This window comes from Piliocolobus tephrosceles, chromosome 2, assembly GCF_002776525.5.
Source record: "Piliocolobus tephrosceles isolate RC106 chromosome 2, ASM277652v3, whole genome shotgun sequence".
Classification (NCBI taxonomy): domain Eukaryota; kingdom Metazoa; phylum Chordata; class Mammalia; order Primates; family Cercopithecidae; genus Piliocolobus; species Piliocolobus tephrosceles.
The window spans coordinates 52184420-52199425 of record NC_045435.1 but is presented as its reverse complement, the minus strand read 5'-3'; the positions used below and the strand labels follow the sequence as shown (position 1 = coordinate 52199425).

Here is a 15006-nt window from a genome sequence, read left to right as displayed (position 1 = left end):
AAACTGAGCTTCCGTTGAACTATGGCATTGTCTAAATCTATCCTCCCAGGATTCCAGCCATTCACTGCCTTTGAGCTATGGTATAACTCTGCATGTTGTAGATAACTGAGAGCAATGGAAAATAATTCTTGACTATAGATATGCAAAATCCTGTTGGGTGGAGGTTCAATTGACTTCTGTACTCCAATGTGGAAGAAGCCAGTTTTTTGCCCATTATACATTCATTTCAATGTTCCTCATCTGTAAATGTGATGATTCTTTGGCTCCTTCTTTGATCACCTCATAATATCAGCCCTCTCTCTACTAATGAGCTTAAATCTTTAATAAAAACACATGTTCATTTTACATCCATATGAGAATGATGTTACTTGTTTTTGAAAATTATCTTTTAACACGAAAAGAGAAAAACTAAATTGTGACGCACAAGGAAGAAAATAGTTGGATTCCTATACGTGAATATTGATAAGCACAGCAAAGACATTCAGGAAAGAATGCTCCTAATTACAATATTTGTATGTGTATGGTACATGTATGAAAACTTCTAGTGAAACTAATGTGTTGGGCTATAAAATGTATGGCACATTTTAAATAAGAGACTAATTAAAATGTCAGCAAAAGAAATATATGCTGGACGTAAAGATTACTGGGAAAAAACTAACTCTTTAGAAACAAGTGAGATCCTATCTAGGATACAAGCTAGGTGATTTCTTTTAAGTACTCTACGCACTTGAGGATAACTATCTTGTATTTCTCTGGCTCCTTGGAATCAATGGGCTAACACTACCACCATCATTATGTAGTTTCTATTAGGCTAGGGTGACACAGTACTATGGGATCTACATAATTTAGTTAGACCAGGTCTAAGCTATTTTCCTACTAAGGCCACTCCACTGTACACATAAAGACTGGAAATTTAAGAATTAGTTAAGAAATTTGCTAAAGTAATAGCATTAACAGTTAAGATGGCTTAATGACTTATTATCTTCTGAAGTAATAAAATCCCAGATTTAAATCTAATTACCCCAGAGCTAGGCTGGAAACCAAAAGTAAATGGCAGCCACTACTCTGGCTTTAGCCAGAGAATTCCAGTAATCCCTACTCAGAAAATGAAAACTGTCAACAGATCAAGACTAGTAACATTGTTCCCACTTACCTCTTTACTTCATTTTAGAAGATTTGCCATTTGGCAAGGAGTACTGTAGAGTTTAAAATCTCAGTTCTGGTGGGTATATGTCCTGAATTTACCTCTTAGAAGTTTTAAGTGGCTCAGCTAGTCGTGGGAGTGTCCATGACTAAGTACACATTCAACCTACTCATTTTCTTCCAGATTTTGAATACCTGGATCATTCCATCCTTTGTTCCTCTCCAAGTCTAAACGTAATCTTCTTTAGTACCGGGTCAAGCCCTTCACTCCCTGGTCACTTTAACTACACTTCTTCAGACCAGCCCTTACAGTCAGAGTGTCTCTGGGTCTGCCCAAGAACCCAGAACCCAGTGGCACAAAAGACTAAAAACAGGCTCTCTCAAGAGTAGAAAAGACTCATACCCTTCTACAGTGATGCCACTGAGATACTTCGTCTACTTTAAATCAAGAAATGAATTTGGAGTCAGCTTTCACCATCATACCACCTATTATAGCCAACCAGCTAAACGTGGATGAAGAACAGAGTTTAACAGTTATGGCTAATGTTCACTACAGGCTTATTCATCTAGCCCTGAACTGACTAGTGACACTTTAATTTCATGATCATAATTCTCAAATGGGCATTCAATACTGCTATACAACTCTTGCACCTTTCCCTAGTAAAGTTTGCTCTACTATTCTCCAAAATATCTATCTTACACTTTCTTCTCTTCATTCAAATATTCAACACTCCCCATGTGGCCCCTCTTAATTGGTCTCGCACTACTTTGAAAAATATAGAATCATTCTAACAGAAACTCTGTCATCTTTCAAGCACCAGTATAACTTGTCTGTGCACTTATGATCTATTTCCCTTGTTCTTACCATGAAACAACTGTCCTTGCTATAATTAAAGGCTAACCTCTAACTTATGTTTGGGATTCCATCATGAAGCTGTGACCAGAGAGACTGTGCCTTCGAACATAGAGTGTGAATTATGAAAACAACTCAGTAAATCCAGACCAGCATTTTTTTCTTATTGAAATAATAAAGAGAATAGAAAGTATTAGAATGCATTAAAAATGGAAAAGGCAATACCATTTCGTGAAGCCTTTGTTTCAGTCACGTGTATGTATATAGTTAGTAGTGATATAAAATTTATCTCTCACTGTGGGTTGTAGTCAAAAAGATCAGAAAGCCACTGAGTTAAATATCTCCCAATTCAAATAATAAACTTAAAAAAAAAAAAAGCAAACAAAACCCTCCCTTGACCCAACACCCCTCCTCCAGCTATGACCCTATTTTTCTGCTTTCCTTTACACTAAAACCTCCCCCAAAAAGTTGTCTACCTTAATGGTTTCATTTCCTCACCTCCAATTTGGTCTCAATCAACTCTAAATACTTCTGACCTCTAAATACTTCTGAGGCTGGTCTTGTCAAGATTTGCTGCTTCCAAGCTGTGAAATCCCTGTTCCCTTCTATCTCTGTGAAATGTAATGTTGTCTGTTCACAGCAATGTTTGGCCTAAGTCATGATTTGTTTTCTCTCTATCTCAGAGATCACAGTCCCATGCTACCTGTTTCTTTCCCATTATCTGAAAAACCATTCAACATTCACCTGGTTTTCTAGATTTTTTTTTTTTTTTTTCATGGAGGAGAGTAAATATAGTCTCTGTTATTCCGTCTGGGCTAATAGAAATCTCTATTTTTATTTTTTGAAGAGGGGGAACAGTTCTTTTTTAAATCAAAATATGTTATTTATGCTAACATGTAATGGCTTCATTGTTAATATTTTTGAAATTTCTTGGTTTTAATTTCTTCTTTGACCTATGGGTTATTTTGAAATGGATTATTTAACTTCCAAATATTTGGTGACTTTCCCAAGGGCTTTGTTACTGATTTCTAATTTAATTTCATTGTGGCCAGAGAATGTATTTTGCATGCCAAATGAATACTCAAGGTGAACTCTCTGCAGATCACTGGGTTTCTCCTTCCAGTACTCCATCCTGCAAACTCTAACTCCTTTGGTTCCTCTGATCTCTCAGCTCTTTCTCCTTAACTTAGAGTCTCCAGGCTTTGCCTGGAATACCCACTTGCCCACACTATAGCCAGGAAACTTTAGTATAAAGCTCATCACATTTTTTGCTTACCTCTCAAGGACCCCTATCCTTTGGTGCCCAATGGCCAGTATCTTGAAAATTGCTATTTCATATACTTTGTACATTCATTTTGCTTGTTTTAGGTAAGAGAGTAAATGAAGCTATTCCATGGCTGGAAACAGACATCTCTAAGTTTTAATGGATAATGTGATACATATTAATAGATATGACCCACATAAACAAAAGCTCTTTGGTGTCCTTGAGATACAGAATGGCTGGGCTCCTGGCTAAACTCCACCCTCAAGCCTGGGACCTTGGCCCTAAGTGAAAACAGCTGACCCCATCTCACCGCCCAAATATTGCCTTTTTGGTCTGCCATGCTTCTATCCTTTGCCCATAAAAATACTTCAGCTGGCAGAGCAACACAAGCAGCTGATGCAAGCAGTCAGAGATGCAAGCTGCTGAGCATCGGGGATACAAGCAGCTGAGCATTGGCGACTACAGACAAATGCAGCTAACTTCAGATGCTGCAGCTAACTTCAGATGCTGCAGCTTCAGGGAAAGACCACCTTCTTCCCACATCATCCCCTTTCCAACTCCCATCAGCTGCCAGCCATCACCCAATAAAATCCTCCACATACACTACTCTCCAATCCATTTGTGCAACTTCATTTTTCTAAGACGCAGGACGAGAACCCACGTGCTGAAAGGGCAGGGGCTAGTACGCTGCTATGGGGCCTGCACAGAGCCTGCTTCCACCAGAGAGGAGCGTCCGGCTGGTTCCAGCATGTGCTCCCTCTTGCAAGGAGTGGCCAGCAGTGGGCTGAGTGAAAGGATCTACTCCAGTTCCCGCCCACAAAGGGGGTCAAGGTCCAGGGAACTATCCCATCATATGGGGGCTCATCCAGGATATGACAAAGGATGAGCTAAATGTGGAATTGTTGGATCTATCTCTTTTCCAAGATCCTGCCACTTCTCTCTTTCCTTTGGGTAAAAGGAATGTTGATTCTGTTTCCCTTCATAGAGGTCTAGCTGATCTGAACTGGGGTAGAGATACAGTGATTAAAGAAAACCATTTCCAGAGAGCAAGAAGCTCTTATTCCAGACCCCCAAGCCCCCACTATTCATTTTAAGCTTTTTTTTTTCTTTTCTAAGCGAGACAGTTTTTTTCCTAACCTCAGGACTTTGCTTATGATAGGGAAATGACAGAAGAGCCACCCCTGAGGTCATTAGGATGAGCCCTAATCCAATACAACTGATATGTTTATAAAAGGGGGAAATTTGGACACAGAGACACACATAGAGGGAAGATGATGTCAAGAGACATAGGGAGAAGATGGTTGTCTACAGCCAAGGAGAGAGGCCTAGAACAGATCCTTCCTGCATGGTCCTGAGAAGCTCAGGACACTTCGATCTTGGACTTCTAGCCTCCAGAACCCTGCTGACACCTTGCTCTTGGACTTCTAGCTTCCAGAACCACGAGACAATAAATTTGTTATTTAAGCCATGCAGTCTACATGCAGTACTTTGTTTGGGCAGCCCTACCACACTAATAAAAACACATAATTAGAAATTAATTAGAAATAAGAAACTAATTAGCTGCACAATAAATAACAATTATGACCATTTTATTAAAAAGTTAAACTTTTCTTATATTCTTTCTTGCTTTATTTTTTCACTTATCACTTTCTAAAATACTAGTAAGATATAAACTCCAACAGAGTAGGCTTTTTGTCTGTCTTGTTCATTCCTATATCCCCAGCTTTGAGCACAGTGTCTGGCACATGCTAAGTACTAGAAAAACTTGTGATGGCTGAACGAATGGAATAGTACTATGAAAAAACACAAGATAATGTAAGTACATATAGAAAGAAAATCTTACCTTGTCTGAGATCACAAAGGGTTTCCCAGGGAAACTACAATTGAGCTGATTGACAGTAGGTAGTATAGATAGTGGTCAGAAGCAATTAGAGAAAGACATAGTTCCAGACAAAGAGAGAAGAGGGTAACATATGCCCTAAAACACTGAAGGACTTGGTAAAGGAGGTAAAAGATATCCAGAGTGATTGGAATACAAGGAGTAAGAGGAAGAGAAGAGGCAAGGCTAGGGAGCTCAGCAGGTCCAGATAAAGGAAATAACAGACTTTACAAACTCTAGCTTAAGAGAAATGGAAAGTCCACTTAAGAATTCTTTATAATGGCAGGAGGGCAGCAAGGCAGAAATGGCAATGATGTGAAGACTCAGCAGTTCTGGAAGACAGTTTTGGCTTCTGAGTATTAGGAAGGGTCAAGAGTAGATGGGGGATGACTAGAAAGCAAAGAGATACATAAGAAGTGTATGGACTCAGGGAATATTTAGAAGATAGAGACTGACAGAACTTGATGGTGAACTGAACATGGGCAGATCAAGAAAAAAAAGTAACAAATGAAAGACAAACAATCAGAATGGCAAGCTAGTTATTAGCAACAGTGCTGGAAAGCAGAAAACAATGGAAGGATACCTTTGAAAATTCGGAGAAAAGTATCTTTTCAACCTAAAGTTCTACAAACAGCTAAATTACCAATCAATAATAAAGGTGTTATTTCCCGTTATGTATGGAATGTTATATATCTCAAGAAATTCCCCTATACCAAGGGTGTCTAATCTTTTGGCTTCCCTGGGCCACACTGGAAGGAGAATTGTCTTGGGCCACACATAAAATACACTAACACTAACAATAGCTGATGAGCAAAAGAAAAAAGAAAAAAAAATTATCACAGTGTTTAATAAAGTTTACAAATTTGTTTTGGGCTGCATTCAAAGGCTATCCTGGGCTGCAGTTTGGACAAGCTTGCATACACCCTTTCTCAGGAAGTTTCCTGGAAAATGTGCTCTACCAAAACAAGGCAAGAGAACAGGGAGACTTGGAACCTGGAAGAAGTGAACCAACACAGGAAGGAGGAGAGTAGAATTCCCAGAAAGCTGGTGACGATAAATTCCAGAGGAGCAGCCATGTATTAATAGAAGGCATAAAGGGCAAGCACAGTAGACTGGAACAGGACAACAGAGACTAGGGGTGGCCCTAGGGGAGAAGTTCTTGAGAAAATAATGAGTTATAATCAATGTGTGTAAATGTACTGGAAAGTGATTTACACTTCTGTTGGAAGGTTTAGAGATGTATTAGTACTAGGTAAACAGTTAAGCAAATAAAAGAGAATTATTAATTATAAGGAAAACAGGGCCGGGCGCAGTGGCTCACGCCTATAATCCCAGCACTTTGGGAGGCTGAGGCAGGAGGATCACGATGTCAGGAGATCAAGACCATCCTGGCTAACACGGTGAAACCCCATCTCTACTAAAAATACAAAAAATTAGCTGGGTATGGTGGTGGGAGTCTGTAGTCCCAGCTAGTCAGGAGGCTGAGGCAGGAGAATGGCGTGAACCCAGGAGGCAGAACTTGCAGTGAGCCAAGATCGCGCCACTGCACTCCAGCCTGGGTGACAGAGCGAGACTCCATCTCAAAAAAAAAAGAAAAAGAAAAAGAAAAAAAAGAAAAACAGAATGTTTTGATGGAAGGAATTATAACCATCTTATGCAAATTGTCTGGCTTGAGCCATAAACAATGTATCTAACTTAATACTGATTTTACAAAAACTTATGACATAATATTTAAAGGATGGAAGGGAAGCAAAAATAGGGCCCAGGACATATAAATGAGCTAAATCTCCATCTTTCATATTAGCACATCAATAGTTAATGTGAAGTTGAAAAACTTCAAGAAATAGCAGAAAGAATACCTTTTTATAAATTGTAAGGTAATTACCAAAAGTAACGCCAAAAGGCTTGATAGTTGTTCCCTCTAGGGAATGGGAATAGAGGCAGGTTGTTGGAGGAAGCAAAAGACTGCTCTTTTATATGATAAGCCTCATAAAAAGTAAATGATTAAAAAAACTACATGTAAAACATTAATAAAATGTTTAAAAGATGAAGATATATCAATAGTATAGTAAGAACCTGACACTAAATCAAAATGTACGAACAAACTAAAAGGCTAAGCATCTAAGCTTTGTGAAGCACTTGACTTTTGAGGTTTATTTTAAGGCTAAATAAATTAATTTAATACCATCTGGCCGGGCGCGGTGGCTCAAGCCTGTAATCCCAGCACTTTGGGAGGCCGAGACGGGCGGATCACGAGGTCAGGACATCGAGACCATCCTGGCTAACACGGTGAAACCCCGTCTCTACTAAAAATACAAAAACTAGCCGGGCGAGGTGGCGGGCGCCTGTAGTCCCAGCTACTCCGGAGGCTGAGGCAGGAGAATGGCATAAACCCGGGAGGCAGAGCTTGCAGTGAGCTGAGATCCGGCCACTGCACTCCAGTCCGGGCGACAGAGCGAGACTCCGCCTCAAAAAAAAAAAAAAAAAAAAAAATACCATCTATTTAGTAAAGTTACTTTTTAGATATCTAAATGGTGGGCAATGAATATTTTCTTGACTGTATACAGTCCAAATTTTTCTTAATATGGGATAATTATTAGATGTCACCCTTTCAGTTATTTAAATTACTTTCTCCCAATGCAAATTTTCTGGTTTCCTTATTTTCACAGGCTTTATTTTACAGGCCAATTCAGTGTGATCATTTGATATTCTCTTTTGTTCTCCTTTCTAAAAAATCACTCTGGCATCCTAAAAGTTGATCAAAGAGGTTCACATCATACTTATCTGTCTAGCAACAGAATAATGGTGACTTCTGTTGTTCAGTCCATAATCCAAGACTCCTCTAGAGTCCTTTTCCTATTCTACCAAGGCACAGGCGATCACACCTACATCCAGTGCAGGTGTGCTTCATCCTCCTTCCCACAACACATTACTACAGAACCTGGGCCTTCAGAGTTTAAGAAATGAAGAGAGAAAAAAATTATCTTACCTCAATTAAAACACACCATGCCTGGGAATATTGATTCAGTGAACATCTATTAACCATCTACTGTTCGTCAGGCACTTAAATTTAAACTAAAAACCAACCAATCACACAAAGAATAACAGCTATCCAATTGACAAAACAGTAATGTGTTAGCCCTAGGAAAGATATACACAAAGACATTTAAGGAAAAGGAAGTGATAAAGTTGGGAGGCTGCTAACAAGCAATAAAATGAAAACTATTTTTGGCACAAATATAGAAGCGCTGAAATCCTATACAGAAGTATTGGTACTGAGTGGCCTGAGGACAGGATAGAACCCCCAAATGTTTCCATTTTAATCCCAGCTTCTTCTCACAGCCATGCTCTGAGAGCAACTAATTAATATTTGCAAAGTGCTTAGTGATAAGCTCAAAGTAGAATGCTAGTCATAAAAATCAAAAAGCAGGCACATAAAATACAAAAAAAGTCACTAATTAAAATTCAATCTCTTAAGTAATGTTAATAAAAGTTTGAATTGAACCTTAATATAAAACATTATTCTGAAAAAATTACTTAAGATGAAAAACAGCAACCGAAGCTCTTTACAAATAAAAAAAAAGTCGCACAACTTACGATATTTACTGTGAATTTCATCTATTTCCTTTTCTGTTTGGTCCTTTGTAAAAACCATTACCTAAAATAATCAAAAAAAGTCTGAATAAAAATCTCCCCAAAATGATAAAAAGGGAAATATTACAAACTTTCAAATCTCAAATGTGAGTGTTTAACATAGAGGAAAATGATCTGTCATCTGTTTTACATGGACCTAGGAAGAATCATTCCTACAGACTTCCCTTAAATACCAGAAACAGTGTACATTCTACTCATTATTTTTTCTTATCAGTAGAAAATGCAACATGATTCAATTATATATTAACAAAATAATAAATTTTCTATTTTCAATATTTAATTTTCCACATTCATTAATACAACAGGCAATATTTGAAACCACAAGAGTGACGATACTTAGCTGACCAGCAGTAAAGCTGATCTTCTTGTCTGCCTTCTCTCTTTCCAACCTAACTTCTCCAGGTCATTACAGAAAAGTAGTATGTATAGAAAATGCAATAATACAAAACACAGTAAGTTAAATTTCTAGGTCCACTTTTTAAACCTCAGACTTAAAAGATCAGAAATCTACTTCCATAATTCACTACAGTTCCATCTTACAGTTAGCACATAGGTAATAATAGGGTCAATGTAAATCCCATTTTTGTTCCTACCTATTTGGCTATAAACTTACTTTCTTAAGGTAACCATTGCTTTCCTTACAAACACACTACAGATGGCCTAGAAAAAAAAAGAAGTCTACTTGGAAGAGACCAAAACACTTCCTCCAGTGTCACAGGACACAATGACTATTTTCTTCACTGGTATCCTGTCTTCAAGTTTGGGGCCATCAAGCTAGTGGAAGGCAACAGTGAAGAATTTTAGGTCTCTGATTCTCTCAAAAGCTCAAGAGAATACTCCATCCTCAAATTACTTAATTTATCCTCTTACAATTACTTAACATCTCCATAAGTATAATCATAGAATTGCAGAATGCCAGAGCTTAAAAGGAATCATAGAGGTCCCTAGCGGTAGCTAGGGCAGTTTATTGAACACAACCAGCAGAAGAAAGGACCAATATCAAAGCTGCCTGATGCACAGGCATAGGCATTTTCTACAGAACTCTAGCTCATGAACAAACTCTACTTTGAATTGCATGTTGTGCTAGAGGACTGCTAAGTACAATCAAATATTGTCCTAAAAGGAGTTGCAAGTAAATCATAATACACTAAGTGGAAATGTTTTAGTAAATGAACAAATGTAATAATGGTTTGCTTTAATTTTTGTTGGGTATTAAACTTTCTTTCTTCATTTCTATCCAGATACTGAAATAGCCCATTAACATACACTTTCATTGAGTTTACTAGCTTCAAGACGCATCCTAGTCTTCTCCATATTTTCGATTTCTTGAACTATTTCAGCAGCTGTTAAAATAAGAAAATAACCACTAGGTTAATTACTTTTTTTATCACTGTACAGTAATTATTTAAGTTATTAACATTAGAAGATGGGTGACAGGTATATGTGAACTCCCTGATCTATTTTTACAATTTTTCTGTGAAGCAATTACCATTTCAAAACAAAAGGTTTAAAAAAACCATGAAGTTAAAACACTGAACTCTTACACATGCACATGTTGTTCAACGTATAACCAGAAGAGTAAAGTCAAGTCACTTTGCTTTCTCCTTTGAATACATAGGTCTAAACAGAAGTCTCAATGAAATATGAAAATTAATTTTTTAGTGTGAGTTCAATTACTAGGGGATGTCTGCTCAAATTCCAATGTACTAAATGCAGTACAATAAGCTACTGTTCAAGGAGAAAGGTCTACAAATACCAGGAAAAATGGCCTTGCCTCCAGAACTTTTGTCTGTAGGTATGGTTACCAATTACACACATAAAAGAGATCTGGAATACACCCTGTCACACATTAAATGCCTTTGAATGCAAACAGCACAGAATTTGCAAATGCTATCTTTTTGCATCCAAAGTCAATACATTAAAACTGAAATGTATATGGTATGAAATAAAAATTTACAATCCCTTACATTCATTTATACTTAAAAATTATATCTGGAATTTGCTTCAAAATAATCCATGGAAAAAAGGGCGTAAATGGTAGATAAAACAACATTAAGATGGTGTGATAATTGTTTAAGCTGGGTAGTAGGCATATGGGGAAATCAGTAAACTCTTTTCTCTATTTCTGTATGTTTGAAATAATCCCCTATACAGTTTTATTTTTTTTAAACCACAGACCTTATGAGGATCATTTAAGAATGCAACTGTCTCAATATAAAGTTTATGTTTTCCAAGCACTGACAGGTACCTTTTGCCTCCCTGATATTGTAAAACCAGTACAAACAATGTAAAACAATCTCTCTGTGAACATGACCAGCTAGTGGTTCTCTCCTTTCCAACCTGAGTCATGGAATAACATGAAAAACACAGGGACCATCTGCATTCTATCCAATCCATTAATACAAGCATCACTAAAGATAAAGAACATCTGGCATATCCTCTTCTAAGATATTAAGAAAACTATATTAGGATTGGGTAGAATTTAGTGGCTTAAATCTTTTTCAGGGAGATTTCTGATTCTGTTTAGGTTGTAGAGAGCTATAAATAATGTCACTCTCACCCTAATGACGAGAAAAAGCTGGATAATTTATAAAACTAATTTTTCTTGAATCCTTCAGAGCTAAAGTAAGACGGCAATCAACTACCTTGAAACCTAAAGAAAGATGAGTGCCTTAGAGGAGAGGGGGATCATGAGCGCTGGTTGACATAGGGCAGTACACACGAGAAAAATTGGTACCACTCTATCTCTGGGTAAGATCTCAGCTAAACTTTTTGATAAACTGCAAAGGGCCAAGGGTGAGCTACCATGAAAATATAAAAACCCTGGGTGGCTTGGACACAAGGGACATCACATCCATTTGCAGGCTATTTTCTTTTCTTTTTTTTTTTTCTTTATTTTTTGAGATGGAGTCTCGCTCTGTCGCCCAGGCTGGAGTGCAGTGGCCTGATCTCGGCTCATTGCAAGCTCCGCCTTCTGGGTTCATGCCATTCTCTTGAGTCAGCCTCCCGAGTAGCTGGGACTATAGGCGCCCGCCACCATGCTCGGCTAATTTTTTGTATTTTTAGTAGAGACGAGGTTTCACTGTGTTAGCCAGGATGGTCTCAATCTCCTGACCTCGTGATCCGCCCGCCTCGGCCTCCCAAAGTGCTGGGATTACAGGCGTGAGCCACCGCGCCCGGCCTTGCAGGCTATTTTCTACAGACCTCAGTGGGCACTCACAAGAGTCCTCAGTCTCTCTGTAGCTCACTGGGGAAGGGCAGGAAATTAGAAAAGATCTCCCTCCAGATCCAATTCCGGCAAAAGAGAATCACCCCCACTGCAGGACGGACATGAAGCCCCAATCACATCTTTATCCCTGAAGAAAAAAAGCATTAAGCCACTGACGAAAGGTCAGCAAAAATGTTATCCCCAGAGCACAGGTTGCTGAGGGAAGTAAACAAAAACAAACAAAAAACCCCCTCTACCCCTCAGGAGGACCAGGAAACCATTCTGGGCCCTGACCCGTAGAGGACTCCTGCCACTGGCAGTGGGAGAGGGGCAGGATCGCTGAAAGAGCCCCACCCCTGAGATGCAGGATTGAAAGACCTCCCTATGACTGAAGCTAAATCAGAGTAACAGAGAACCCTCCTTTTCTCCCTACCACAAACCTAGCATGATCCAAGTGATACGTAACAGCAATCTACTTCTAGGAGAGAAATGAACATGGAGAGAGACCTTCTCTGAGGCACAGGCTCATAGGGAAAACCTAAGTTGTGAGTGATATATAGGTACACTAAAAAAAAGTCTGGCACTGCAGACTCTTACCTACAATGTCTGGCTTTCAACCAAAACTTAAACATGAAAAAGCAAGAAAATAATGATTAAGATGATAAAGGATTATCTTTATCAATACACATGAACAGATAGGGCATTGCTGTAGAAATTACTTCAACAGAAATCCTTTCTTTTAGAAAGAATAATATGGAAATGTTAGATATATAGATAGAGATACATAAAACCAACACAGTAAGACATAATTTGACTCAGCTAAGGAAAGAATCAGTGAACCTAAAATTGGATTGGTATTATCCAATCTGAAACACAGAGAGAAAAAAAAGGAAAAAGAAAAAAAAAAACTGTAACAGAACAGTGCCTCTAAAAGCTATGGGACAATATCAAGAAATATAACATACACATAATAGAAATCACAGAAGAAGAAAGAAGGGAAGAGAAGAAATTGTTGAAGAACTAATGTCTAGAATTTGCCAAATATAAGAAAGACACCAAACCACAAATGCAAGAATCTCAAAGATCAAGCAACACAGATATAAAAACAAACCAAAAATGACAACAACATGCATATAGACACAAAGAGAAAATCATGCAGCCATCAGAGGAAAAAGACACATTATATAAAGAAAAATCAAGAATTACATTACACTTCTCATCAGAAATTATTCAAGCCAGATAACAATAGAGTGACATCTTCAAAGCATTAGAAAAAAGCCTCCCAATCCAGAATTCTAATGAAAATATCTTTCAAAAGTGAAAGACAAAAACGTTCTGAGGAAACCATAAGCTGAGAGAAAGCATTATTAGCAGCCCTCCATTACAAAAAGTATTAAAACAAGTTCTTCAAGTAGAAGAACCAGAGAGAAACTTACTTAAGAAGAAGTGAAAACTGGTGAAAATGGTAAACATGAAGATAAGTATGAAATACACTTTTTTCTTATTTTTAACTACTCTAAAAGATAACTGTTTAATGGACAAACAATAGTATTGTGTTAATAGTATATGTAAAAGGAGTTCATGACAATAACAGTACAAATAATTAGGAGTTGGGAGTATACTGCTAAAAGTTTCTTACAAGTGAGGCTGTATAATTACTTGACTATAACTAATGAAAGATGTATACTGCAAACCCTAGAGAGACCACTAAAATTTTTTGAAAAAGAGGTAAAGTAATAAGGCAATAATAGAAATAAAATATAATAATAAAAAATGCTCAATCCAAAAGACAGCAAAAAAAGATAACAAAAAGGAGATGGAACAAAGAAAAAAACAGCAAGATATTAAATTCAAAGCCTACTGCATCAGTATTTCATTACAGAAATGGTTTTAAAGCACCAATTAAGAGACAGAGAATGTCAGATTGGATAAAAAAGCAAGACCAAACTATATACTATCAAAAATAACCCATTTTAAATAAAAAGATAGGTTAAAAATAAAAGTATGGAAAGAGATGTCTCATGTAAACAGTCGTGAAAAGAAACCTGGAGGAGCTTTATTAATATGAGACACAACAAGCTCCAGAACAATGAATTTATTAGGGATAAAGAGGGAAATTAGGGGCCGGGCGCGGTGGCTCATGCCTGTAATCCCAGCAGTTTGGGAGGCCGAGGCGAGTGGATCACCTGAGGTCAGGAGTTCGAAACCAGCCTGACCAACATGGTGAAATCCCATCCCTACTTAAAATACAAAAACTAGCCGGGCGAGGTGGCGGGCGCCTGTAGTCCCAGCTACTCGGGAGGCTGAGGCAGGAGAATGGCGTCAACCCGGGAGACGGAGCTTGCAGTGAGCTGAGATCCGGCCACTGCACTCCAGTCCGGGCCACAGAGCGAGACTCCGCCTCAAAAAAAAAAAAAAAAAAAATACAAAAATTAGCAGGGCATGGTGGCTCATGCCTGCAGTCCCAGCTACTCGGGAGGCTGAGGCAGGAGAATCACTTGAATCCAGGAGGAGGAGGTTGCAGTGAGCTGAGATGGTGCCATTGCACTCCAGCCTGGGCAACAAGAGTGAAACTCCGTCTCAAAAAAAAAAAAAAAAGAGGGAAATTATACCGTGATAAAGGGTCAATTTACCAAGAAGACATAACAATCTTAAATGTGTTTGCTCCTAAAACAGAAATTTAAAATACATTAAAAAGTATTTCTTGTTCCAAACAAGATGGATTAGACTCATTTCTCCACTAAGTACAACTAAAAACCCTGATATACAACTGACAACTGTAAGAGAACTCTGGAAAGTAGAAAGAGGAAGATGGACTGGCTAAGACCTCAGCATGTGAGGAATGACACTGTGGTGAGTTCCCTGAGGTGTGTTTGTATTCTGTATCTTATAGACTAGGCTCTGGAGAAGCCCAGAGACATCAACAGGAACAGACAAAAAAGCCTCAAGAAAAATCTACTCTTTCTTTTTTTTTTTTTTTTTTTTTTTTTTTTTTTTTTTTTTTT

The 15006-nt window shown here is 38.1% G+C and overlaps 1 protein-coding gene across 1 annotated transcript in view; it reads right to left on the bottom strand.

Moving 5' to 3' along the window:
- The window catches only part of RAD18 (RAD18 E3 ubiquitin protein ligase), an 82363-nt gene that overhangs the window by 27791 nt on the left and 39566 nt on the right, over positions 1–15006 (bottom strand). The window contains exons 8-9 of the mRNA XM_023218566.2: positions 10060–10136; positions 8737–8797 (exon numbers count right to left, since the gene is read on the bottom strand). Of these exons, the coding sequence (XP_023074334.1) occupies positions 8737–8797; positions 10060–10136 (138 nt within the window). The remainder of the gene's footprint in view (positions 1–8736; positions 8798–10059; positions 10137–15006) is intronic.